Below are 27,737 nucleotides of genomic sequence, written 5' to 3'. Positions count from 1 at the left end.
TGTTTTTTAAATACTTGCCTCATATCAGGCTTTGTGGGGATTCGCTTAGCCTGCTTTGTTGATGCTGTTCAAACACCCAAGTGTGAAGGTAAATGGGACCGTGTGCAGGTGATGGGGTTCAGGAAAAGTGAGTGAGCCACACAACCCAGCACAGGGGGACCAGAGGGTGGGGCAGCACCTGGACATTCACTCCTGCTTTCACTTCTGCCACCCAGTGAAATGGTTGCTGTGTTTTGTTTTCTGTTCTTCCCATGATGGTTTCACTTCATCAAGTTCATCTCTCTGTCTTCTAAGAGCTTAGGGGCGTAAGAAGATGGCCATGAAGGTTCTGCCTCCAGGCTTCAGAGATAGGATTTTTTTTTAATTTTGTTTTAATGTTTATTTATTTATTTTTGAGAGAGAGAGCACAAGCAGGGGAGGAGCAGAGACAGAGGGAGACAGAATCCGAAACAGGCTCCAGGCTCCGAGCAGTCAGCACAGAGCCCGATGCGGGGCTCGAGCTCATGGACCGTGAGATCGTGACCCGAGCTGAAGTCGGATGCTTAACCGACTGAGCCACCCAGGCGCCCCCAGAGACAGGATTTTAACGCGGTAATCTCTTCACATTGTACCATCTAAAACATTGTGAAACATTCAACTGTCTGCAGCATTCCCAACCAATCCATTACATCTAATTCATTCCAGATCCTTCTTGAAATAAATTTTTACAGTTGGATACAGCATTTCTCAACCATTCTAAAGGCAGTCAAAGAATGACTTCAAACTATCCGTTATCTTATTTTGGTGAACTTTATCCTGGGGTTTGGGGAGTCCTCCAGACAAGCTATGATCTCTCAATAAGATGTAGCTGAAAAAGCAAACGTTATTTAGGAACCCAAGTTGCATAAAGAGTAAAGGATGTTTTTTGATGTTGGCAAGATTTCGTCACCAACAGCCAAATATGAGAACCGGACAAAAGGGCTGCGCAATGTCAGACTGTACCCCAGGGAGGCGGGGGACAAGCAAGGTGCCGGAATTCAACCTGCACGGAGATCAGGGCACCACGTTCTGGGCCCCAGCTCAAGAAAGAAGCCGGAGGCACAAACGATCGGACAGAGGCTGGGCTAGGGTGACGGCAACAAGAGAGAAAGCCACTGTTGCCCAAAGAACAGACCTTGGAGCCTGGAAGGCAGAAGGTTACAACTGTCTGGAACCAGATCATTCTCACAGGAAGCCCGAATTACAACCAGATAGTACAAACGTGGACACAGAAACACAGAGGCCGTTTGCCAAGGATTACAGCTCTACAACTAGTTGTTGGTTTTTCTATTTCTTTTTTTTTTTTTAATCGGTGAGCACACAGACTGTGGCTTGGCTTGGCAAATTTGCAGTTGTGTCTTACACTTAAGAGAATTTTTTCCTTCATTACTGCCTCCATTTACTTACTACTTCTTATTAATTCAGAATGCAGGAACACTGGTTACAGCTCCCAACCCACTTGTGTTCTCTCCTCTCTCTCTCATGCTCCCCTTGATAGAATTATTTCATTCACTTTAAAAAATTTTTTTAATGTTTATTTTTTTTGAGAGAGAGAGATTGAGCAGGGCAGGGGCAGAGGAGAAAGGGAGACAGAGGATCAGAAGTGGGCTCTGAGCTGTCAGCACAGAGCCTGATGTGAGGTTCAAACTCACAAATATGAGATCATGACCTGAGCCAAAGTCGGACACTTAACCAACTGAGCCACCCAGGTGCCCCACCTTTTATTTTTAACAGTGCCTATAGGCCCGATTTTCAGCCACCAAAGGGAATACACTCTCCAGGATCAATTTCTCTTTGCCTTATCTTCTCTCTCTCTTTTTCAAATGCTTACTTACTTTTGAGAGAGCACAAGTGGGGGAGGGACAGAGAGAGGGGGACAGAGAATCCAAAATGGGCTCTGCACTAACAGGCTGACAGCAGTGAGCCTGACGCTGGGCTGGAACTCAGGAACTGCAAGATCAAGACGTGAGCCGAGGTCAGATGCTCAAGCGACCAAGCCACCCAGGTGCCCCTGCCTTATCTTCTCTTTAAGATGGTCTTCAGGTCCTCCTGTAAATTTTAAAATGTAAAAACATGTCCCACAACTAAGAAAAGCTTCAAGGGGCGCCTGGGTGGCTCAGTCGGTTAAGCATCCGACTTCAGCTCAGGTCACGATCTTGCGGTCCGCGAGTTCGAGCCCCGCGTCGGGCTCTGGGCTGATGGCTCAGAGCCTGGAGCTTGCTTCCGATTCTGTGTCTCCCTCTCTCTGCCCCTCCCCTGTTTATGCTGTGTCTCTCTCTGTCTCAAAAATAAATAAACGTTAAAAAAAAAAAAAAAAAGAAAAGCTTCAAAATCGCCAATGGAGTGAATTGATTCTTTTAGTCATTCTTCGCATGAACTTTTCAGAATGTTTAAAAAAAAAAAAGTGGATTTTTTTTCCTCTCCTGACAAATCCTTAACATTTATGTCTTAAGGAAAATTACATGGTAGACGGACCTCCATGGTCTGTCCCTACTTCGATTTAATTGTAGACGAAGAGTTATATGAAAGAAAGCCCACCATCTTTTGTGAACTAGGACTACCTGAGATGCAAAGACAAATCACAAACAAGAAGACGAGAGCATGCGTTGTGTTTGTTTGGGTTCAAAGAGCCCTTAATCTTATCTCGCCCAACCGTGTTCTTCAAAAGCTGCATTTCCAGCTGTCTTGCTCAATCCAGCTATCCAGTATCCCTTTAATTCATAAATTTAAACGTAGCCCAGAGTGAAGAGCTTGGTGAAGAGTCATGAAAATAGAAAACTCCTGTTGGAGTCAAAATCTGAGTAGCAGCTGGGGGAAAAGAACCATATTTACTAACAGTCGTTTCCTTATTACAGAAAGGAGCAATTTTCACATTTGTTCTGAAGAAGATACTTGAGTGTTTGCCACCAGCTGCTCGGAGCACTTAGCAAATTGTATTCTGCACCGAACGTCTGCCTAACAGGGGTGCTAAGAGGCCCTCACCGCTAAGGATTTCAGATTAAGGAAACACATGACCTGTGGCTTCACAATCGATTGTGAAACAGGCTCCAAAAGTTCATCTAGAAAATAGGCTGTACCTGTTGTTTACATTTCTTGGATAACTTCTCCCTTGTTTTTTGTTTTGTTTGTTTTGTTTTGTTTTTGGTTCGTTTTGTGTTTTGGGTTTTTGTTTTGTATCTTGAAACAATTTCTGGAATGCCACTTCAGAACACTGGTTTGGAAGCCACTGGAAGACTTTCTCAGTGTGGTGTTTAGGAGGGACATTCCTCTATCTGTAAAACAGTATCGCTAAAAGAAAGAAGCATGTTTTACCAGCCCCTGCTGTGGGTCTCGTTCATTCTCTGGCTCAGAGTAAGTCCTGTGTTTTGCTGAGAGACCACTCCTAAGTATTTGTAAGTGATGACGCACCAGGGGCCACCACAAACGTGTTCTTTATCTGTGCACAAGCTGCATCTGATGCAACCCCACAGGAAGCTGAAGAGGTTTCTTCTCTATGGGCTATTATTTTACTGCTACTGCGACCGCTACAGGAATAATACACAGCGCAATGCTGTTAATTGTAGTCACTATGCTCTACATTCCACCCCTAGGACTTGTTTATTTTATAACTGTGAGTTTGTACTTTTTGACCACTTTCACCCATTTCACCCCCCTCCCCAGTCCCCCAACTGTGCAATCACCAACCTGTTCTCTATATCTATGAGTTAGAGGTTTAGTTTGGGTTTTGGGGGATTTGGGGTGGTCTTTTTTTTTTTTTAGATTCCACATGGTATTTATCTTTCTTTGTCTTAGTTCACTTAACATAATGCTCATGAGGTCATCCATGTTTTCGCAAATGGCAGGATTTTCTTTTTTTTATGTTTGGATAATATTTGTGTGTGTGTGTGTGTGTGTGTACCCCACATCTTTATTCATTCATCTGCCAATGGGCACTTAGGTTGCTTCCATATCTTGGCTACTGTAAGTAGTGCTTCAGTGACCACGGAGGTGCATAGATCTTTTCAAGCTCATGTTTTCCCTTTCTTCGGATGAATACCCAGAGGGCAACTGCTAGATGATGTGTCCATAATTTCTTATGTGACAAACTTAATGACTCCTTTTAGTCCTAATTCTTTACCTGGCTGCAGGATTTGACATCCTCAGTCACTCTTTATTTTTGCAGCTTCCTTTTCCTTGGGCTTCCCTAGATCCATACTTTCTTGGATTGTCTCTTACATCCAATTTCCCCCATCTTACTTTTCCTCCTTGGATCTTCTTCCTCTCCCTGTTTCCTGATATTTCCTTCGATGTTATATGTAACCCTATCCTTATTATTTTACATCTTCTCATTGGGCAACTGGTCGGCAGTTACTATACAGCTTGATGGGTACTGATGGGGGAGTGGAGCCATCATGTGGGATATCAAACAGGGGCTCGGGAATCAGCCTGGTGCACATCAGGAGTGGACGGAGGTTCTGTGCATCCTGTGCAAAGCAGGACGTGAAGGGCTCTTGACTAAGAAATAAGGCTGGAGAAGTAGGCTATGCATGGCATACTAAGGAGTCTGGACTCTACCTGTTTATCCACTAGGTTTTTCTAGGTTGTTACAACACACTGAGCACTCTCATTTCATCTTTTGTGGTCCACCCTACATCTGCAATATAAGAATATCTTTTTTCATCCCATAGAAATAAGCATACTATTATTTTTCCTGGGACTAGAAAGGAAAACATGTGTTTGGGGAACCTGGGAAGACAGAAAATTAAGGTTCTATATTCATTTGGTTTAAAATGAAGAGTTTTAATAGGATATTGTGTGACATTTATTGGAACTTTAAAAATATTTATTCAGCTATCAGATGTACCCAGCATGGAGCCTCAGATAAAAATCATAAGTTCCAGAACACTCACAAAACAAACTCAGGGCTGAAAACAAGCTCCCTCACAGCACAATGTTCATGTGGCATGCTTTGGAAAAGTCGTTTTTATTAGAACACGATTCACTCCTGAGGGAGAATGTTTTACAACTGTAGGAGTGTGGGGCTCAGACATGCCAAAGTTGGGTCCCTGACCGCATCACACTGTTTCCCTATGGCCATCGCCTCACTTTCCTGCCACCTCAGGATCCGTCTCACCACACAGAAGGTTCCTGAGTTTCACCAGCCCCAATATACAACGAGAGTAAAGTAACAAGTAAATGACTCCTGCTTGAAAAGTCACTCCCTTATGGGGAAATCACTTCTGCTAAAATCGGACCCTTACGAGATAAATTTTCCAGGAATGCATTCCCCATCCTTCAGGAGTTCCTATCGTTGGAGAATGGGAAGCCTTGGTCCTTGTCAGCACAGTTCATTTTGCTGTTGAACACGCTGCTGGTAAATCAGGACAGGTCTGACTTCTCATGTGACTCATGGCCAGTTGAGGGGGAAAAATGCCTCAAGTTCAAGGCTGATGGAAAGGAGGCAAGCACTTATGAGACTGACATGCCATCTCTTGCTTTCTCTTTGCAGCCCGCCACCCCCCCAGAGGACACCCCCGAGCTGAGCGCCTTTCTACAGAACTCGACCATCCCTCATCTTGTCAGGAAGAGAGACGTGCGTGTGCCAGAGCCCCATAGACAGAGCCCCGCAAAAATCCTCGTGAGTTGTCTCAGTGCACGCACATGGGAGAGGAAAGGGTGGATAGGACAGAACTCCCAAACACAGATGGTTTTAACTTCAACTATAGTTTCTCCTTGTCAGTCAGTGCTCAGATAGGCCCACCATGTCTTGGCCCTACACGAAGTGAGCCATGAAAGCGACGTTTCCATGGGGACAAAGGAGTATTTGCATTATAGTGTTTTCACTCTTCTCAACCTGCCATGCAGACCATGTTAGAGAAATAATGATGAGAACGTAAACCATGGCGGGGAATGCATTTGCAGAACACAAAGCTCTCTCTGTGAGCCTGTCCCCAGACACTGAGCACAAGAGTGTGAAAGAAGCTGTGGGCAGCGGGGTCCTGGGAGGTCAGACGTGCCCCTACATCTCACACTCCTCTGCTCGTCCAGAAGAGATGAGAAGGGGGCCTTCTGATTTCCTGGGCCAAAATCCTACAGAGTCTTAGCACTGGGGGATGTCACAGATCCGTCCTGAGCTTAGTCAGTCCTTTGCAAAACTGAAAGAGTGCTCAAGAGTCAGTAGTTTCTGTTCAGTTCTCTCACTCCTTCCAAGGTCAATGTTAATACCACCAAACTCTACACTTAAAAGAGGCTAAAATGTGGGACACCTGGGTGGCTCAGTCAGTTCAGCGTCTGACTCTTGATTTTGGCTCAGGTCATGATCTCGCAGTTTTAAGTTTGAGCCCTGTGTCAGACTCTGTACTGACAGCACAGAGCCTACTTGGGGTTCTCTCTCTCCCCTCTCTCTTTGCCCCTCCCCTGCCCTTGTGCTCTCTCTCTCTCTCTCTCACTCTCTTTCTCTCTCAAAATAAGTAAAAACATTTTTTAAAAAGGCTAAAAAAAATTTTAATGTTTGTCTTGAACACGTTCTAACATTCATAAAAAGTTTCAAATGCAGAGATGGACAGAAAAATACAACAAGCAAGTCTGACTTATTCAGTTTAACTGAAATCAAGGGAAGAATGTTTATTATAATAGAAGTACCTGAAGTAACCTGGCCAAAAGTCATTGGCAGATTTTTTTTCAAGTCTTTAAAATTTTTAAGTCATATATACATATATGTATACACACACACACACACACACACACACATATATATACAGTATATGTATACATATATTCATTTATTTTTGAGCAACAGAGAGAGAAAACACAAGTGGGGGAGGTGCAGGGAGAGAGGGGGACAGAGGATCCGAAGCGGGCTCTGCACTGACAGCAGAGAACCCGACGTGGGGCTCAAACTCAGGAACCACGAGGTCATGACCTGAGCTGAGGTCAGATGCTCAACCGACTGAGCCACCCAGGTGCCCCCGAGTCCCTATAAATTTTTATGGCATGGTCATGTTTTTCCAAACCCGAGAGTAGGGAAATTGATATGCTCTTCAGCTTAGGATAAAATAATACAATTTTGCATATTATTATTTTAGGGAAGCTTCCAGGAGGGACAAAAGAACAGAAAACAATGATTTAAGTCCTGGGGATGTGACATACAGAATGGTGGCTACAGCTAATAATATTGCATTACATACTGGACACTTGCTAAGAGAGGAGATCTTACAAGTTATCCTTAAAAAAACTGTAACTATCTGTGAGGATGGATATTAACTAGACTTATTGTGGCAATCATTTCACAACATATACAAATACCAAATCATTTTGTTGTACGCCTGAAACTAATACGTTATGTGTATTATACCTCAATAAAATTAATCAATTATACCTCAATAAAAAAATTTATAATTTAATTTTTAAAAAAGAAAAACAATGATTGGCATCTATAGAGTTCTAATTTGCAGTACCAATGCGAACGCCTTCTGGAGAACCAGTGCCCAGACCTATATGGGAACCAACAATTTAGAAAAATCAACTTCCATTATAGTGTATGTCTCATGAGTTCACAGAGGCAGTAGGGATCAGTAACTAAAATTCTCTTGAAAATTATCTGCACTTCTGTTGTAGGGTTAGGTTTTCTCCCCCGGCTCCTGTTCTTTCTCATTAAGGATTTTTAAGGCAAGATGATTTTTAATTTCTGAATATCATAGAAACTTATTACTTGCAGATGACAGCAAGGCAGCTTTTGATTTCCATGTCTGACCTTATGAACTCATGCTTTATTCTCTTTCTCTCTTATTGGTTTGAAAATTGCAAATCCTCTGCCTCCCCATGTCCTCAAGTCAAAACAGTCCTGGATAGAAAGTGATTATACAAAGTTTATTCTAAAATCAAAAGTTAAATAAGACCTCCTATGGTTTTTGTTTAGTTAAAAACAACTTACTGAATCCCATTTCTGATTAGGAATTTGAAAGTGCAAAATGCCAACATCCTGTGTCGGGATCATAATTTCCACTTTGCATAGGAAAAATCTGTATCCGTTAGCACTGAAATATAATTTCTCCTCCGCCTAAGAATGTCCTTGCCTGTCTCATCCTGGGCCCCTGCTGCTCTTGTAGGGACCACCCCGTCTCCTCATCTCCGGGCTTTCTTCTTGTCCTTTCCCTACTCAGCTTACAGAAACCTTATCTTTCAAACCTTCTTCTGCATAGGATACTATTAACCGCTTCCTGCAACAGTTGCATCCCTTGGCCTCCCCCAAAAACCTTCTCCCCTGGTTCTCTTCTAGCCTGTTGGCCTGCGTCTTCTTAGAATTGTTCTTGGGCTTCTTATCCGCCCCTGTACCTCTGCATTCCATCCTTGGGCCCCACCCCTCCCCCACCAACTTCACGCCTTAAGAGAAATGTTTTGCAAGATCATAACTCCAGCCATACCCACGTGCCTCCTGCTATCTTAGCCATCCCTGCTGCACTCTGGACCCGAGGGGTGCAGCGTATACGTTCATCTGGATGTCTAATAGCCACGCCGGTCCCAACATGTCCAAAACCCTGTCTCCGTGATCCCCAGAATGTGCTTCTCTAGAATTCCCAATCTCAGTAATGCCGGTGCCCATCCACTCAGTTCCCCCGCCCATCCTCCCTCTTCTTCATCAAGATTTCCAATTTGTCACCAACTATCCCGTTCTGCTTCCTGAGCTGCCCTTAACTTTGTCTTCCTCTCTCCATCCCCATAGCGTTGGTTCAGAGCCTCCTTGCCTCCCACTTGGACCCTTGCAACAAGCCCTTATCACCCTCCTTGCTTCCTGCTCTCCTCCCACCATTCTTGCCTCACGTACCACCTGCCCCTAAAACACACGCCCAATCATAACTCTTGCTTAAATGGGATCTTCTGAATACAATCCCTTGGCTCAAATAGGAAAATTCTTTACCACCTAGACTTTCTCTCATTCCTATCTCATTTCCACCTGTCCACCCTGCCCCAAACACCCTTCTCTCCTCTCTTCTGAACGCACACTGGTCTTGTCCTCATCTGCCTAGCTCACTCTTTCTCACCCTTCAAGGTTCATTCTGAGCACCACCGTCTCCAGAATCCTCCAACAGAGCTAGCTCACCAGGATCAACAGCTCCAGGGAGTTATAAGAATCACCTCCTTCCCACTCCCCTCCTTTGCCTCCAGAGGGTGGGATTGGAGATACACAGCTTGTCAGTAATGGAGCGCAGGTAAACATGCAGGTCCTCACATGTGACAGGGACTGCAGGGACTGCAGGACTCCTGCTCCTCCTGGAGGCACAAAACCCCAAACACCTCAGCACCCAGCCCAAGTAGAACAAAAATCCCAGCCACCTCAATTTGGAAATAGCATGTAGAAATGTGGCCTTCCCAGAATTTACCAGATACACATTACTGACTGCTTTGCTTTTAGAGAATTCTGAGATTCTTGAAAAAGATTTTCATGGCAACATGTACCTCTGTGGCTTATCCATTACTTAAAGTGAAATGCCTCCGTTAAATCCCGCGCATAATGTCCAATAAACTGATGTTTATTGAGCATCTATAGGCCAGTGCCCAGTGCCTGAGACATGAGAAATAAATAGAGTATAGCCTATGCATTAAATTAAAATCAGCGAGGGAGTACAATTCAAGAAGTATCATCCTACACATGGGTACACAGAAAATGGAGGTGAGTTGTCCATTTATTTCCATACCGGATCCAATCAGAAAATATGATTTGACAGGGAGAATGTCATCAGTTTAATGAATACTTCCCAGAAAGATGCATCTCATATAGAAAAAGTTACCCATTATAAATTGGCAAACCTAGAAACTAGTTTAAAAATAGCTTAATGGATGGAACCTGCAAGATGCTGCTTTATAAGCAGGAAGTAATTTAGGGAGAAGAATGTTATAGAGATATGCTTGTCCATGGGTTGCTAACACTGGGTCTTTGAGATAATCTAGACACAGGGAGCTTTGTCTGAAGCCATGTCAGGGCTTGCTTAGTTTAGGGTCAGGTGTTGTAAATGTCTATAAGAAATGTCTTCCCAAGTTCTGAGAAAATGAAACAAAACAGTCCAATCACTGCCGCAGGAAGATTGTTTTAAGTTCTTAGGGGCAAAAAAAAAAGCTTAAATTTGATTACCAGTAAAATTGATGCATCATTACTACCAAGCTGTTTCACTGTAGCTGTTTGTTATTTAAATGAATAATTTATGGATTAGGTGGTGACTTCTGGGAAAATGCAATGTAGATAAACTGACTTCAGTGCTGATTTTCTACCACGGTTTAAAGACATCGCTGTTGTGTTTTTTGCAGAATTGTACAAATATCGAGTGCTTACAAATCTCCTGCGTGGTGGGGCGACTAGAAGGAGGAGAAAGCGCCGTCCTAAAAGTCAGATCACGGTTATGGGCCAAGACCTTCCTCCAGGTAACAACACTGACTCATATGCACACAGTCTGCAGGGAACCTCTTCTCAAAAGCTCAGCAGGAAGCTCTTCTAGAAGGGATTTTTAAATGTTGTCATTTTAAAATTTAAAACAAATGGAATTTTTTTCATTTGAAAATTTTGATTTGTTTAATTTTTAACTTAAAATTTTTATGAATACTTTTAAGTGTTTCAATTTTAAAACATTTTTAAGAGAAGTGTCTATGAAGGAGTTGAGCCGGTATCAGCCGGTCGTCTTTCCCATCAGGTGAAGACATTATTTTTTTCCAGCTTTATTGAGATATTGTTGACATACAGTGTATGTAAATTTCAGGTGTACAAGGTGATGATTTGATACACGTATACGTTTTGGAATGACTACGACACTGAAGTTAGTTAATACCTCCAACCCCTCACGTAATTACCTTGGCATGTTTGTGGAGGGCAGGTGGTTAACTTTTAAGATCTACTCTCTTAACAGCTCTCAAGAACACAAGACCGTATTGTTAATTATACATCAGATCCTCAGAACTTATTCATCTTATAGCTGGTAGTTTGTACCGTTTGACCAACTTGTCCCCAATTACCCCACCCAGCCCCTGGCGACCACCAATCTGATCTACTCTATTTATGAGTTCTGCTTTTTTAGGTTTCACATGGAAGTGATTTCACACAGTATTTGCCTTTCTTTGTCTACCTTATTTCACTTAGCATAATGTCCTCCAAGTCCAGCCACGTTGTCACAAAAGACAGGACTTCCTTTTTATGGCTCAGTGATATTCCTTCACCAGCTTTGAGGTGAAGACCATTTAAATACCCTGCGTCCCTAAGACCTTTAGACAGTAACTTAGATTCAAATAAATCTCTTTAGCTCACCTCTTTATACCCAGTGCCCAGCACAGAGTAGTTCTTCAGTAAATATTAGCCAGTGGGATGACGGTGAGTGTAAGAGCACAGTGCAAGCCACAGGCCCAGGAGGGTCAAAATAGAACCCGATTAAGAAGGGAGAAGGGAGATTGCCCTAGAAAGTTGCAGTAGTTTAGTGTTCCTACAGCCTGGGTTCCAGCCAGGATGCATCTCGGTGAAGAGACACATACGTGTGATTCATAGATTCTTCTTCGCCGCTTTGGCCTCTCTGTACTGTGACATCCCACACTCCTGCAGATAATTCTGCTGGTTGTGTGCATTGTCAAGGTTTTAAATCTCTTTTATACTAAGCAGATTAATTTCTCCATTGGGAAAGAGCTGTTTATTTAAATGAGACTACTTTGTTTGTGACCTTGTTGTTTGGAAAGGATTTAGAAAGGGGGAAATGAGCTAAAATAAAAACCTCACCAAGTCTATACGTTCTTGCTCATATTTTAACTACTAAAAAATTCATTTGGTTCATTGTGCATAGAAAATCAAATGGTAGAATCCTGTTAAGTGTAGCTATTAAATACAGAATTTCATACCTCGGGATTTTCACGTTTTCTGTGATTGAAAATACCTCCATAGTCTCACAAATCTTATTTAATTTAAATAAAAAGAAGATAGAAAGAAAGTTAAAGGTATTTTTTAAAAGGTCGTGAAGTTTTTGTTTTTTAACTTAAGGCAGGATTTCTTTTCTTTTTTAAATGTTTATTTTTGAGAGAGAGGGAGACAGAGAGACAGAACACTGGTTGGGGAGGGATAGAGAGAGAGGGAGACAGAATCCGAAGCAGGCTCCAGGCTCTGAACTGTCAGCATAGAATCTGATATGGTGCTCGAACCCATGAACCACAAGATCATGACCTGAGCCAAAGTCGGACACTCAACCGACTGAGCCACCCAGGCGCCCCCCTAAGGCAGGATTTCTTAATCTCAGCATTAATATCTTGGATAATTCATTGTTGTGGGGGGCCCTGGCCTGTGCATTATAGGATGCTTAGAAGCATCCCTGGCCCCTGCCCACCAGATGCCAATAGCAACTCACACCCCAGTTGTGACCACCAACAATGTCTCCAGACATTGCCAATAGCCTCTGGGGGCAAAATCACCCCAGTTTTTAATGCCTAAACCAAGGAGAAGTGCAGTACCCAATTTATTTGATTTTTTTTAAGCTAAACCATTATTTATCCATTCACTCAACAAATATCATGGACAAATATCACTCAACAAATATCAACAACTATGCACCAGGCACTGCTTTCTAGTACCATGTACTTTCCATCAATTTGCTCATGGTCCCTGTACTTTGGGGCTGTTACTTCTGATCTCAGCATTGAGGAGTTGAGAGGAGGAGTCTTGCTGAATTCCCAAGCCCATGCGCTCTCAATGATGACCATCCATCCCTTCTATTACTTTGGGTATCATCACATCGTACTGAAATAAGGGAGAATAACTTCGGTGGAGCAGGACTAAAATCATTACAACACCACAGTCAAGGGAAACATGATTGTTTTAGATGTCATGTGTCAGTTCTGTGATGTTAATCTATTCCGGCAGGAGGACTTCAGAGGGAAGGTTGCATCTTGGGGCTGGGCTCCCAGGTAGGTCAGTAGGTTAAGTGTCCAACTTCGGCTCAGGTCACAATCGCACAGTTCATGGGTTTGAGCCCCACATCAGGCTCTGTGCTGACAGCTCAGAACCTGGAACCTGCTTAGGATTCTGTGCCTCCCTCTCTCTCTCTCTGACCCTCCCCTGCTCACACACACAAACACTCTCTCTCTCTCTTTCAAAAATAAACATTAAAAAAAAAAAAAGAAAATTCCATCTTCATTTTCCTGTTAAGGATGACCCAGTAAGTCTGGAAGAAGTCAATACCAATTGAGGAAGTTTGCAAACTATAAATATTTAGCACAAGCAGAGTCAAACCAGAACAATCTGCAGGGACGTTCTTAAGTCCTATCGGAACAAAGTACCACTTTGATACCAGATACCAGAGAGAGTGGCCCAAGTCACCAGCATTTACCCTCAGCCATAGCCCAAATTTCGGTACCCCCCACCCCCAGTTTCTGCTTATTCCTGTCTTGGAATGTGACTGCCAAAGAGGGGTGTTTTATTGCAATCTCTCTCTCCCTCCTTCCCTCCCTCCCTCCCCACCCTCCCAAAGAATATACTATATACTGGAGGTCATGCAATCCAGAAGAAGGTAAACATTTTCTGCCTTCCTAATCCAAACTAGAAAGTTTACAATTCTTGCATGACATGATTTGCTGCATTGTGTTTGTTTCTGTCCACTTGGTGAACGTGCAAACTGGTCAGAAAAAGATTTTATTTAGGTTAATCCTAAATGACACCCTGTCCTGTGACTGTTGCTTAAGACAATCCTTCACAGTGTAAGATTTTACCAGTAAAATCTTTGTCGTCTCACAAGGCTTTGTTTCTGGTAAATGTTGAGAACTTACACATGGGCTGTGTGGTCAAAAACAATTCTTGAGGGGCGCCTGGGTGGCGCAGTCGGTTAAGCGTCCGACTTCAGCCAGGTCACGATCTCGCGGTCTGTGAGTTCGAGCCCCGCGTCGGGCTCTGGGCTGATGGCTCGGAGCCTGGAGCCTGTTTCCGATTCTGTGTCTCCCTCTCTCTCTGCCCCTCCCCCGTTCATGCTCTGTCTCTCTCTGTCCCAAAAATAAATAAAAAACGTTGAAAAAAAAAATTAAAAAAAAAAAAAAAAAAAAAAAAAAAAAACAATTCTTGAGAAGGAATTAAGCAGTGGGAAGGTGGGAAGGAAAGAACTCATGATGTTACTATCCACACTCTGTATTTAACCAGTTCAAAAGCCTCACTCTCCGTTTGTTACCAACTAGAGGACTTTTATTAGTACCAAGACCATAAGCAAATCATTGTGCACAAGTGAATAACAGAGGCAGCTAGTGAGCTGAAAACCAGGGTATAAATGATGCAGCCATAACAGGAATTGGGCATTTTCTGAGGATTGACTGCTAGCTGGGGCAGGTTGAAGGTCTGAGATATTGTCGAGGGATATTAACTCCAGCTGCTTTTTCAATCCTATTGCAGCTACATGAATAGATTGCTATATGGAAGAAGAGATTTTTTGTTTTGTTTTGTTTTTTGAGAGTGATAGCAGGGGAGAGGGGGAAGGAGAGGCGGGGGACAGGAGAGAGAGAGAGAGCGAGAGCGAGAGCGAGAGAGAGAGAGAGAGAGATTGTGCAGAGCCCGATGTGGGGCTCCATCCCATGACTGTGAGATAGTGACCTGAGCCAAAATCAAGAGTCAGACGCTTAAGCAATAGCCACCCAGACGCCCCATGATTTATTTTAATAATAAGAATAATGGGGGTGCCTGGGTGGCTCAGTTGGTTGAGCCACCGACTTCGGCTCAGGTCATGATCTCACCGTTTGGAAGCTCAAGCCCCGTGTCGGGCTCTGTGCTGACAGCTCAGAGCCTGGAGCCTGCTTCTGATTCTGTGTCTCCCTCTCTCGCTGCCCCTCCCCCACTCGTGCTCTCTGTCTCAGAAATAAATAAACATTAAAAAAATGTTTAATAACAAGAATAATGTAGTTATGTAAAGACCATGGCGGAAAGCATTCACCTTTAAACATGGAATGAATCTGCTCCCAACTATTGTTCACGAATTAAATACTTATCTGCACCATGCCTTTGACCTGCATCCACAAGAGGAGCGAATCTTTGGTGTGCCTAGCTGACCGAAGCCTAATAGCTGACGTTTCTCATTCCTTAGTGCTCTAGAGCATCTTAGAAAAATGGGCAAAAATACATTTTCCTACTGAAAAGAGTGGCAGAAACATTGTTTTGGAGAATAAAGAGTAGATCAGGGGCGCCTGGGTGGCTCAGTCAGTTGAGCATCCCAACTCTTGATTTCAGCTCAGGTCATGATCCCAGAGTTGTGGAATCCAGCCCCACACTGGGCTCCACGCTGAGTGTGGAGCCTGCTTAAGGTTCTCTCTCTGTCTCTCCCTGTGCCCCTCTTCCCTGCTCACAGTCTCTCTCACAAAAAGAAAGATAAAAAATTAAACAATCACCAAGTGCACACAAAATTTTATTAGCCGGGTTTTCCACATTAAAAAAATTTTTTTTAACTTTTATTTATTTTTAAGACAGAGCACAAGCAGGGGAGGGACAGAGAGAGAGAGGGAGTCACAGAATCTGAAGAAGCCTCCAGGCTCTGAACTGTCAGCACAGAGCAGGAAGCAGGGTTCAAACTCACAGGCTGTGAAATCATGACCTGAGCCGAAGTCAGACACTCAACCAACTGAGCCACCCAGGTGCCCCAAGGTTTTCCACGTTCTAAAAAACACTTCTCACATAAACAAACAAAAAATCCAGCTTTCGGGTAAAATGGAAAAGCCAGGAGACAGGAGCCACCAAAAAAAGAATTTTTTCCAAATGAATAAAGTTACTTATCCTGGAATGTTAGGGTAGAAAGAAAGAAAAAGTTGAAGATAGAGTGACTTCAAGCATTTAAAAGTTTTGCATGGTCTAGCCTATGCTTATCATCTAGAGGAAATGGGGTTTATTGAAGGGAGGGAAAAATTCAGCCACAGGGGAAAAAAAAAAAGAACTTTGTAAAAAAAAAATGTAAACAAAATTATTACAATACAACCTGATGGACTGGCCGCAAGCAACCCAACATTGGATTATAGGTGGGGAAGTGCTCATCGATGTTTAATAAACTGTTCTGGGGGAGCGGGAGAAAAGCTCCAATATGTAGCATTTGCTGATTCCCGTGGTGTAAATATCCCCACCATGGCCGATTTCAAGCTGCCAACACAATGTCACCAAATACGGAATTGGGAGGTGAGGCTCCTCTACACCATCATGTAGTATTTCCACTCCCAGGTCCAATAGACCTAAATAATATCCAGAGCACAGATACCAGTAAAATATAATAAAATAATTAAGAAATAGTGAGCTTTGAGTGTGTATTACCTTTTTAAAAATATAATTTTCTGAAGGTTATGTATATTTAAACTTTAATACTGGTTCTGTTTAACTACTGATACTCAAAACTGCTGAAATTTTAACACTCTGCTTTCAAGAGCCTTGTGAGCCAATTACAGCCCAAGACTGGATAGCTGTAATCACTGTCTCAAGTTAAATGGAGGAGAACCACAGAGGCTTACATTCTCAAAACGGCTCTCCTTGACTTGCTCTTAAATATTTTCCTTTGGCTTTAATCAACAGTTAATGTGAGAACCAATTAAACAAACAGACAAAAACTTATGCTGAAAAGTTCTCTCAAAAACGCCATGGCTCTAAGTCTGTGGTTCTTAACCAAAGGGATTTTGCTTCCCAGGGGACATTGGCAATAATTACAGATATTTTTGGTTATCACACCTGGGGTTGAGGTGCTACTGGCATCTAGTGGGTAAAGACCACAGCTGCTGCTATACGTCCTGCAGTGTTCAGGACAGTCCCGCATTCAACCCAAATCCTAACAGTACTGAGACTGAGAGAGCCTTCCCGGGTCTTCTGATAAGATGAAATGTGATAAATTCCTTTATAATTTAGTACCAGTCTCTCTCCTAAAACGGTTCCCTCTATCATATAATAAGAGTTTTGTAACTCATTATACCTCCCTTTTGTTCTTCACTAGCAGCAACTGTAGTAATCCTTGTGCTGACTCCTTTCAGGGACTCTGATGTTCTGCTTTTATTCTAACATCATTGAACCAAGTCTTTTGTTAATAAGACAAATTCTTTTCAGAACTAAGAAGAGGATGGATTGTTGGGGGGACGGTTGGATGGACAGTTGCATGGATATCTACAAAGATGTCTGGATGGATGGATGGATGGATGGATGGATGGATGGATGGATCATAGGATGGGGAAAAAATTTATTTCAAGAGAGAAAAAGAAGAAAGAAAGAAAGAAGGTGGAATTTTGCTTTGGAAATGGGAGACACTGAAAACAGTTGGCTGCCATTGTAACTTCTAAAAGATTTACTTGGAATATATTTAAATATATATTTTTAATTTCAGAGAAAAAATGATCCCTATTCTCTTGCATCCCTGGTGTCCTTCAAAGTTAAGAAGATGCCTTATCAAGATCAGCCAGCAAAACTCCCAGAGGGGAGCATAGGAGTAAGTATCTGAAAAATATAGACGCACAATAATTTCACTGAACTAATCATTTTTTAAATCACTATTCAACTTGTGCTACATTTAAGTGCTTATTACATTAACTTGAGAAACTTGAGAGTGCAGGACTAATACCACTTTTCTTTAAGTTTATTTATTTATTTTGAGAGAGAGAGAGAGAGAGAAAGCAGGGGAGGGGCAGAGAGAGAGGGAGACAGAATCTCAAGCATGCTCAACGCTGTCAGGGAAGAGCCTGAGGCGGGGCTTGAACTTCACAAACCATGAGATCATGACCTGAGCCGAGATCAAGAGTTGGATCCTTTATCACCTAAGCCACCCAGGTGCCCCAGACTAATATCACTTTTTAATCAAGCCATTTTGTTTGAAAGGAGCCCAGATAGCAATGATCATTATATTGAAATTGCCCCGATTGTTTAATTGTTTATTTATTTACTTCTTTTCTGATTGTTTAACTTTAAGGACAGCATGGTGAGTGAGGTGGGGAGGAAGGAGTCTCTTCCTTAGGGACAGCTGGATGACCTTAGACAGTCATCTTTCCTTTCTAGGCAAAGAACTATAATTTTTGCCTGAAAAGAAAAGGACACTATGAGCTTCATTTGAATGAAATGTTATTTTCAAATTGAGGCTATCAAACATTACTGACACCCAACTCAGACCTGCTGAGTTAGAATCTTCATTTTCTCAAAATCATCAGGGCATCGTGTACCCAGAACAATTTGAGAAGCACTGCTGTGGATGGTATATAAGTTGATACTATCATAATGTGTCTTATCAGCCTAGGTCTTAAATGTAATTATAAAATTTAATCTTTCTATAGCCTGATCTACTTTTAGCCATTTAAATTAGATGAATCCATTGATTAGTGATTTGCAACTCTTGAGTATGCAAAGAAGCATCACTCATGTGACTTTAAAGATAAAAACATGCTAAGACCTCACCCCAAACATCAGGATTCAGTAGGTCTGGCACTGTGCTTTAAAAGCGCCTGGGTGGCTCAGACAGTTAAGCATCCAACTTGTAATTTCGGCTCAGGTCGTAATCTCGCAGTTGGTAAGACTGAGCCCCACGGTGGGCTCTGTGTTGATGGTGTAGAGCCTGCTGGGATTCTCTCTCTGCCCCTGCCCTGTGCTCACTCTTTCTCTCAAAAACAAAACAAAACAAAACAAAAAAACCCCAAAACATTGAAAGCACTGAGAATCTCTAGCACCTAGTCTGGCAGCACGGAGCAAGACCCACATTTCCAATGTGTTTCAAAACACATTCTCCGGGGGGTGCCTGGGTGGCTCAGTCGGTTGAGCGGCCGGCTTCCGCTCAGGTCATGATCTCGCGGTCCGTGAGTTCGAGCCCCGTGTTGGGCTCTGTGCTGACAGCTCAGAGCCTGGAGCCTGTTTCCAATTCTGTGTCTCCCTCTCTCTCTGACCCTCCCCTGTTCATGCTGTCTCTCCCTGTCTCAAAAATAAATAAAACATTTAAAAAAAATTGAAATACAGTTTAAAAAAAAAAAAAACACATTCTCCGGGCTTCATCCTGGCTCCGCCCACTCTAATTAAGAAACTTTCAGGAAATCACTCTGCTTCGCTGGGGCTATTAGCCATATTCACCTGAAAGCATTGTCAAGAAGGTTAATAAAATGAAGCATTGTCAAGAAGGTTAATAAAATACCTAGAACAAGGTATTCAAGTCAGTAATAGCAACCCTCCCAAAATGCCTTACCCTCTCCCTCTAGGTTGAGGAAGCCCAAACTGGAAATGTCAAAGTATTTGAGTAAACATTGGTGGCATTTGAAAGTAAGCACTGCCACATCTTTCTTTATGTGGCTCATTTCTCTTTCCTTAGCAAGATGTCTACCACAGTTTGGATTTATGTTCAACCTAGAAGACAGAGGCTTTGGGTTTTTAATATAGGATGTTCTTCCGAAGAGGTTCAAAGGCTTGTTGCTCTAAGGGAGATAAATCTGGGTCCCTTTGTTTTCTCCGAGCATGTGTTTCATAAAAGAAACATATGTTACAGTCAGTCCCATCAACAGTATTGTGTCTTTCTGCACTGGCCACAGGTGACAGCCTGCTGTTCTCAACCCATCTCAAAAGATCCACAAAATCATCAGATACATGTGCTTCCCCCATCCCCACCACTCCTGTCATTGCATTTTTCAAAAGCCTTGTTATCTGGGGTGAATGATTTACCACATCATGAATATGAAGGTTATTGGGAAAACATTTCGGAATGAAGGTTCTCTGAGGTCTCGCAGATCTGCCCCACCCCACGCTCAAGGGAAATGATTTTCCTGTGGCTTGCTTTGAGAGGACTGGGCTTTGGGCTGGCTGATGTTTTCTTCTAGCAAGTTCTTCTCAAAGGTCTTTCTTATATGGAAAAGAAAGCAGCAGAAGAGAATTGCTTTAAGGCGCTAAATCAGTTGGAATGGGTAGTTGGGAATCATAATTATGAACCCCAATCCCTACTCTGCCATTGGGTAAACCTTCTCGGATACTTTTTTTGTGATGAGCCTAGAGACTGGTGGCTTGTTTTCCTAGGCCCTTGTGCGGGTTGATTAGTTTGTTTGTACTTCCTTGGCAACAAGGTCATGATTCAGCCATTTTTTTGAGCCCGGTGTGAGCTTCTTTGAAGAAGAGAGCAATCCCCATTTGCTACCTGCAGCATGTCTGTTTGTGACAAATGAACTCATGAAGCATGACTCTGGCCGTGTTCAGAGGTGAGGGAAAGGTTGCATGAGGCAAGGAATAAACTGAACACAGAGTCATTAAAGCGCAGCAGAGAAAAAAACAGGATTCAGTCATTTGAACACTTTGCTTAATAATCATCTTTGGCATTTGTATGTGGTGCCACCGAAGCCAAATTCTATAATTTACATCCAGAAAAGGAATATTATTGTCTAGTAACTGCAATTGTAGTTGTTATAAACTAGTTAGCGAAAATCTTTCCTTAAACCTCCTACACGGGTGCCTGGGTGGCTCAGGTCACTATCTTGCGGTTTGAGTTCAAGCCCCGCGTCGGCCTCTGTACTGACAGCTCAGAGCCTGGAGCTTGCTTTGGATTCTGTGTCTCCCTCTCTCTCTCTCCCCCGTTCATGCTCTGTCTCTCTCTCTCTCTAAAAAATAAACATTAAAAAATATTTTTAAAGCAAAAACCTCATACAGAAACTGTAAATCCATTTCATTGCTAGCACAGCTTTAGAACCTTAAAATAGAGTTATTATATTCAACAATTATTTGTGGAGTTCAAACTGCTTATCTCATAGGGGCTATTGAAATGTTAAAATGTGTGTTCAGCTGGTCCACTTTATGTTATTATTTTATTCTAAATGGCACTGTAGGTAGGGCATCTTGGTACATTTAAACCATTCTTGCGACCCCTATGAAGTATGTTTACACAAGATTTTGTGAGACATAAATACAGATGTCAACATTAATTACAGTTGCAAATACAAGGGAGCTTTTTCCTTCTACCTTGGTATTTTGTCAAATATACAAAAACATATCATAAACGTCAATGATAAAATGTAGGCATATTAAAAAGTTATGTATGGTCCTTCAACCGTAATAAAGAACAACGAGATTTATGACATGATGAAGGTAAGATTAAATGTTCCCTACTTAGCATCACTTTAAGAAAGTTTAAATTCCATTTATAATTTATGGATCTCACTTCCTAAGATTGCAGATAATTATAATAAGTGAATTGTTAAAATTTTATACTATTTCTTTATTTTTTTTTTAATTTTTTTTTCAACGTTTTTTGGGACAGAGAGAGACAGAGCATGAACGGGGGAGGGGCAGAGAGAGAGGGAGACACAGAATCGGAAACAGGCTCCAGGCTCCGAGCCATCAGCCCAGAGCCCGACGCGGGGCCCGAACTCACGGACCGCGAGATCGTGACCTGGCTGAAGTCAGACGCTTAACCGACTGCGCCACCCAGGCGGCCCTATACTATTTCTTTAAATAGCTACAGGTTCTTGATACATAAAGATGAATTGAAACAGTTTGTTGATTGGTTGGCACACACTTAAGTTTTTCACCCTAAATTTTAAGTACTTCAGTTAGTCAACATTACCCTTCTTTATTTTTTTTAATGTTTTTCTTAATTGATATTTGAGAGAGAGAGAGAGAGAGAGAGAGAGAGAGAGAGACAGAGCATGAGTGGGGGAGGGGCAGAGAGATGGAGAATCTGAAATGGGCTCCAGGCTCCAGGCTACGAGCTGTCAGCACAGATCCCGACACAGGGCTCAAAGTCACGAGCAGTGAGATCATGACCTGAGCCAAAGTCAGACACTTAACCGCTTAACCGACTGAGCCACCCAGGTGCCCCTACCCTTCTTTCTGAAAGCAGTTGAAATATATAATCACTTGCTCGTATTTTTAAAGGAAACCTTTAGTCCTCAATACACCCTTTCTGCCATCGGACCACCTTCTAGATGAATGATTCTTACAAGGAGGGGCTTAGGTAATTGGGCAAATCACACCTTTGTGTGAGACTATACAGAATGTTCTAGAGCTATGTAGTCCAGTATGGTAGCCATCAGCCACAGGTGGATAGTGAGTACCTGAGATGTAGCCACTGTGACTGAAGAAGTAAACTAGAAGTTTGACTTCATTTTAACTCATTTAAATGTAAACCTAAAAACTGTAGCAGTCTAAGATTTTTTGTCCATTAAATGCAGCTATATTTTTTTGGTGAGACTACATTTTGCTTTTACCACTGAAAATCTGGTTTGTTGTTATATGCTGTAAATATCAAATACACACTGGATTTTGGAGACTTCGTTAAAAAAAAAAAAGAATTTAAAACGTCTTGTGGAGGGGCGCCTGGGTGGCTCAGTCGGTTAAGCATCTGACTTGAGCTCAGGTCATGATCTCACGGTTTGTGGGTTTGAGCCCCACGTCAAGCTCTGTGCTGACAGCTCAGAGCCAGGAGCCTGCTTCACATTCTGTGTCTCCCTCTCTCTTTTCCCCTCCCCTGCTTGGGCTCAGTCTCTCAAAAATGAATAATGTTTAAAAAAAATAAAGAACAAAAATAAATAAAATGTCTTGTGGATATTTTTATTATCAACTACATGTTGACATGATAATAGTTTGGATATTTAGGGTTAAATAAATTATTAAAATTAATGTCTCATCTTTCTTTTTCCTTTTTCAAAAAATTCCTAAGTCACACACGTGGCTTGCATTATATTTCTGTTGGACAGCACTCATCTATTGCAGGGTTATACAAGGTTCCAGTTTGGAGCTGGTGATAATAGCTACAGAGCTCCAGAGAACATCGGAGTGTTAAATCAGTCTTATTTGAAATGAGTGAAAAGTTATTACAGTAAATTAGTGTTTAGTCATGACAAACTCTGACAATTAAGACCTGTTTTTCTTACTATTTACTTTCCAATGGATAATGTAAGCTTCTTGTGGGCTTATCAAAATGAGCTGCAATGGGGCGCCTGGGTGGCTCAGTCGGTTGAGCGGCCGACTTCGGCTCGGGTCATGATCTCGCGGTCCGTGAGTTTGAGCCCCACGTCAGGCTCTGTGCTGACAGCTCGGAGCCTGGAGCCTGTTTCGGATTCTGTGTCTCCCTCTCTCTGACACTCCCCCGTTCATGCTCTGTCTCTCTCTGTCTCAAAAATAAACGTTAAAAAATTTAAAAACAAAAACAAAAAAACAAAATGAGCTGCAAGATGAACATAAACAATGAGTAACAAAGCTTCAGTATTTTCCAACATTTTATTTCGTGCCAAGCTTTCCCAAACCATTCTGAAATTTCCATAGCACTGATACAGATTTAAATAAGCTTTGGTCATATAAAAGTAGTCAATTAAGTCTTTCCCTAGTAAGTTTGCCTGTGCAGTTCAAGTTTCTAATTCATACAAAGCATTGAGTTTCAGGAAAGGCTGGGCTTTACCTATTTCCACCCACGGATGAAATGCCCCCATTGCCATTTATAGACATGAATATGTCACATGACTCCCTGATCAATGTGTTTTCAGAAAGACTTCTCTTTCCAAGACATGTGTGACTCTTCCAATGACGTGTTACACTTGACTCTTCATCCACCTCTTTCCATCAACAACCGATGAGCTCTCCTGCCCTGGATATCTGGAGAAATGCTCTGGGGCAGTGTTGTTGATTTTCCATATTTCCACTGGCCTTGGTGTAGTGACTTCTTGACTAGGCAGCGAAAAGCCTAGATAAGTTTAGGAAAACACCAGGGGCCAAGGAAGGTCTTTGCAGCTGCTCCCATTTTAGATTGAGAAGATTGGGCAGCCTCAGTGCCACATGGATGTCCTAAAAGCAGCTGGCAAGCAAAGCAGAATGCAGGCACAGGAGGAAAGTTTTGAGTTTGTGTTCTTTTAGAACTCTTTGTCCTTTCCTCCTGGTTAATTACATATGATGATTTACAGGAAATGTACATGACATGTGTAATCTTAACGTTTAAAATACCCAGAGAAGGGGAATGGAGTGGTATTATTTTTTTAATTTTTTTTTAACGTTTATTTATTTTTGAGACAGAGAGAGACAGAGCATGAACAGGGGAGGGTCAGAGAGACAGGGAGACACAGAATCTGAAACAGGCTCCAGGCTCTGAGCTGTCAGCACAGAGCCCGACGCGGGGCTCAAACTCACGGACCGTGAGATCATGACCTGAGCCGAAGTCAGACGCTTAACCAACTGGGCCACCCAGGTGCCCCATGGAGTGGTATTTTTTAAGTGAGCATAATGTTACTGGGAGCAGACTGATGACAGTTTGGGTGATGAGAATTTCAGAATTTTGGAACTGAATAGGACAGTAGCAATCATCTGGTCTCAGACATTTTTAAGACACTACTGTCAGCACCTTTGGAAGTGAATGCAAACAAAAAGCCAATAGATTTTGTAATTGTACCTATATGCTGTTCTCTGCTTCAAGAGACTCTAATAAGCATATCCTGTTCAATTTAATATTTTATTCATATTTTTCCATCATTGCTGCAAAAAAAAGTCCACATATGTAGCATCATTCTTTGTAAGTGACCTCCCTACCTGTTTCTACAGAATGAGAAGTTTATTTTTTTTTTAATTTTTTTAAATGTTTATTTATTTTTGGCAGAGAGAGAGACACAGAGCATGAGCAGGGAGCGGCAGAGAGAGAGAGGGAAACACAGAATCCAAAGCAGGCTCCAGGCTCTGAGCTGTCAGCACAGAGCCCGATTCGGGGCTTGAACTCACAGACCACGAGATCATGACCTGAGCTGAAGTCAGAAGCTCAACTGACTGAGCCATCCAGGTGCCCCAAGAATGAGAAGTTTTTTAAATAACAACATCAAAGCCTACAGTAGCCAAGAAACCCAGCAAAGTTGTTAGTAGCTCTTCTCCCAATCCATTGCTTTTTATTAAACTAACAATGTGAACAGAATAGTCTATGGACTTTCTTTCAACCCTTTTAGCTGTATTACTGTAAAGTACCTACTAGTAAATTTTGGCAATCTCTAACACATGCACCCAGTATAGCCTGAAACTATGTTGTTTCCTCAGTGAAATTAGAGTTCGGGGGGAAGAAACATTTATAAGAAACCCCAGAATTGGCCGTGGCTCCAGATTTTCTCTTTCCTGGGCCACCCTTACTGGCCAGTGAATACATACATGATCAATACCATCCCTGGTAGTTTCAAAGTCTGAAATTCTCATTACCAAAATTGTTTGAGTCTGCTTCCAGTAATGTTATTTCATTCTGAAAGATCACCTCATGTCCTTCCTCCAAACACTTTAAGAGGAGGATTGAGCACTGATTTCATAGGTATTAGATGTAATTCACTAAGGGAAAAGAATATAAAGGGAAGTGATTCAGAAGTCATCAGTCCCTATCTTGCTCATGTAGCCATATACATGCAAAGGATTGTTTTAGAGTAAGTCACTTAGGCTGCAGAATCCAGGTGGCATTGTGACTGCTTTCAGTCCTTCAGTGCATCATTTCTTCACATGCCGTGTGTCCTGTCCTTAGACTGCAACAAGCAGGGCAAGAGTAATCCCATCATGGTCATGGAATTGTTGTACTTCCTGCTGATGCGTTGGATGAAATAGGGACTGTGCTGGCAATGGGCATTAACGGGCGAAGGAGGAAGGTATAAATGGTAAGGAGGTTATGGCCAGCCTTTTCCTCACTGAGAGCAGGGAGCAAGTCCCTGGCACTAGTGTGCATGTGGAATGACTAGCAGTCTCACTACTGTTGATGCCTTTGTTTGGTCTGAATATCAATGATGCTTGGGACCGGAGAATTGAGAGAATTAAGTCATCAGTATGTCCGCTGCATAGGGAAAATGGACCAAGATGAAGGAGCAGTGAAAAGCCTAATAAGCTGAGAAAACCAGGGGCAGGATGCTCCAATCTAGTTAAGAAGGCAGAGGAAAGAGGTGATCATGGTCAGGGCCCAATACTTGGGTACAGGCTATGAAAACACCCATACATTTCCAGCCAAGACACATTCCAGAGCCACCAACCTCTGCTATGAGTCCATCATCTCTTGACTAGTGGGTTAGAGAATTGTGACCTAGAGGTCCCAAACATGTATCAGAACTGGACCTATGATCCTTCCAACCAACACAGTTAAAACGAGGAGCACTCTGCCTGGTTTAACGGAGGCAGTGCTTACTTCTCTCTAAAACCAGATAGACCTGCCTGGATGAATAACATTTCAGATCCAAGAATATTTTCATTTCTATTTTCTTTGGCAGAGGTGTCAGCAGCGTGACTGGGTCTCTTGGTTTTGTCTGGGGGTCTACAGCTTCTTTGCCGTCGGGGTCTCCAGAGACACATTTCCCCAGCACATGGGCAATAGGGGAGCTGCTTCTGCTCATGGGGGAGGGGAGGGGTGGTTCATGGACACTGAGCATGCAGTCCTGCTGGGAAGGTCTTCTTTTCCTCCAAATTCCCTTGCAACAGTGGGGAATGAAATGAGTTCTAACAGCAACCGAAAACTGGATCTAGGATTGAAGGCAACCCCAATGCATCCAGACAATTAGCATTCACTTTGCTTACTCCCATAAACTCCAAGATGGCTAGTGAGGCTGTGGGCCATCATAAACACAGAAGCTAGAGATAAAGAGGTGGTGGCATTAATTAGTGGTGTGACTCACTTAGCTCCTCTGGGACTCAATCTTCTCATCAATAAAATGGGGGGGTAGTGGTGGTTATACTAGGTGATTTCTAATCTTTTTGCACATTCAACAGTCCAGTGGATCCAATTCAACTCACTTCTCAGTGAGGTTAGCCCAGTTCTGTAGAGAAATGTGTGTGGACAGACTTGGCCTTTCATAGGGTCAATGGCAGTCATTACTGCCACAAAAGGTCCAGCCCAATTTAAGGTCATTTCTTTTCACCTTGTTGGTTCTCAGTCTTGATCCACTTCAATTCCATTCCAGGGTTTCTGGGCTGTTCTAAGCCAAACACCCACCAAGTGTCTGTAATTAGATCTTCCATTCAACCTAGGAGACCTCAGAATGTGCTGTTTTTTAAGTTTATGTTTGAGTTCTGTAGACATTCAGATCTCCCCTAGGATGATTTCAACTATTATATGGATCTTTTCAGAACTACTCCCAGTATTGTATGGTAATTACTACTTTATTTCACCCAACAGTTTTCAAATTTGAGGTCATTTGCTTTATTTTCCATTTCAGATTAAGACATCAGTTATCTGGGCAACCCCAAATGTTTCCTTCTCAATCCCATTATGGGTAATAATACTAGCAATACTTCTCGGATTATTGGTTCTGGCCATCTTAACCTTAGCTTTATGGAAGGTAAGTTTATTTATTTTGTTTTTCTTTTTGAGTAGAGAGGCCACTGAGGGGATTTACAAGGATCCACCTAGTGATTTGAAAAGACAATGCCAGAGGCACGATTTGGGGATTTTTAACAGACATAAAGGGAAAATTGTGTCTTGTTTGTCTTGGCAAACTTACTATGCCTGTGTAGCTGACATTTAAGAAGACCAAGAGTGTTTAATGCTGCTTTTATCTGGAGATTTCTTGTAAATAAATACGGAGAAAGTTAGACTTTCTTAGCTAAGACCTGTGATCTTCTTTCCAATATACTTGTGGTGGAAATGTTACTGTGAAGCCTTCTTTTTCTTGTTTAATTAATCAAGATCTCAAGCTTTTTGCTGACATGGTCCCATCAGCAATTGTTTGAGATGTTTCTTTTTAAGCACCACAAATGCAATTAATATAGTAGTTAACTGATACTTGGACTCTTGGGCCAAATAGATCATGCATGTTATATGCTTGGAATTTTTTTTTTTTTTTTTTTTTGA

The 27,737-nt window shown here is 42.3% G+C and overlaps 1 protein-coding gene across 1 annotated transcript in view; it reads left to right on the top strand.

Annotated features, from left to right (window-relative positions):
• The window catches only part of ITGA8 (integrin subunit alpha 8), a 185,968-nt gene that overhangs the window by 153,914 nt on the left and 4,317 nt on the right, over positions 1-27,737 (top strand). The window contains exons 26-29 of the mRNA XM_078450391.2: positions 5,507-5,635; positions 10,300-10,413; positions 17,334-17,435; positions 27,103-27,225. Coding sequence (XP_078306517.2) covers positions 5,507-5,635; positions 10,300-10,413; positions 17,334-17,435; positions 27,103-27,225 — 468 coding nt within the window. The remainder of the gene's footprint in view (positions 1-5,506; positions 5,636-10,299; positions 10,414-17,333; positions 17,436-27,102; positions 27,226-27,737) is intronic.

Source organism: Panthera onca, chromosome B4 (assembly GCF_046562875.1).
Source record: "Panthera onca isolate mPanOnc1 chromosome B4, mPanOnc1 haplotype 2, whole genome shotgun sequence".
In the NCBI taxonomy this organism is placed as follows: domain Eukaryota; kingdom Metazoa; phylum Chordata; class Mammalia; order Carnivora; family Felidae; genus Panthera; species Panthera onca.
This window is presented reverse-complemented; position numbering and strand designations above follow the sequence as displayed.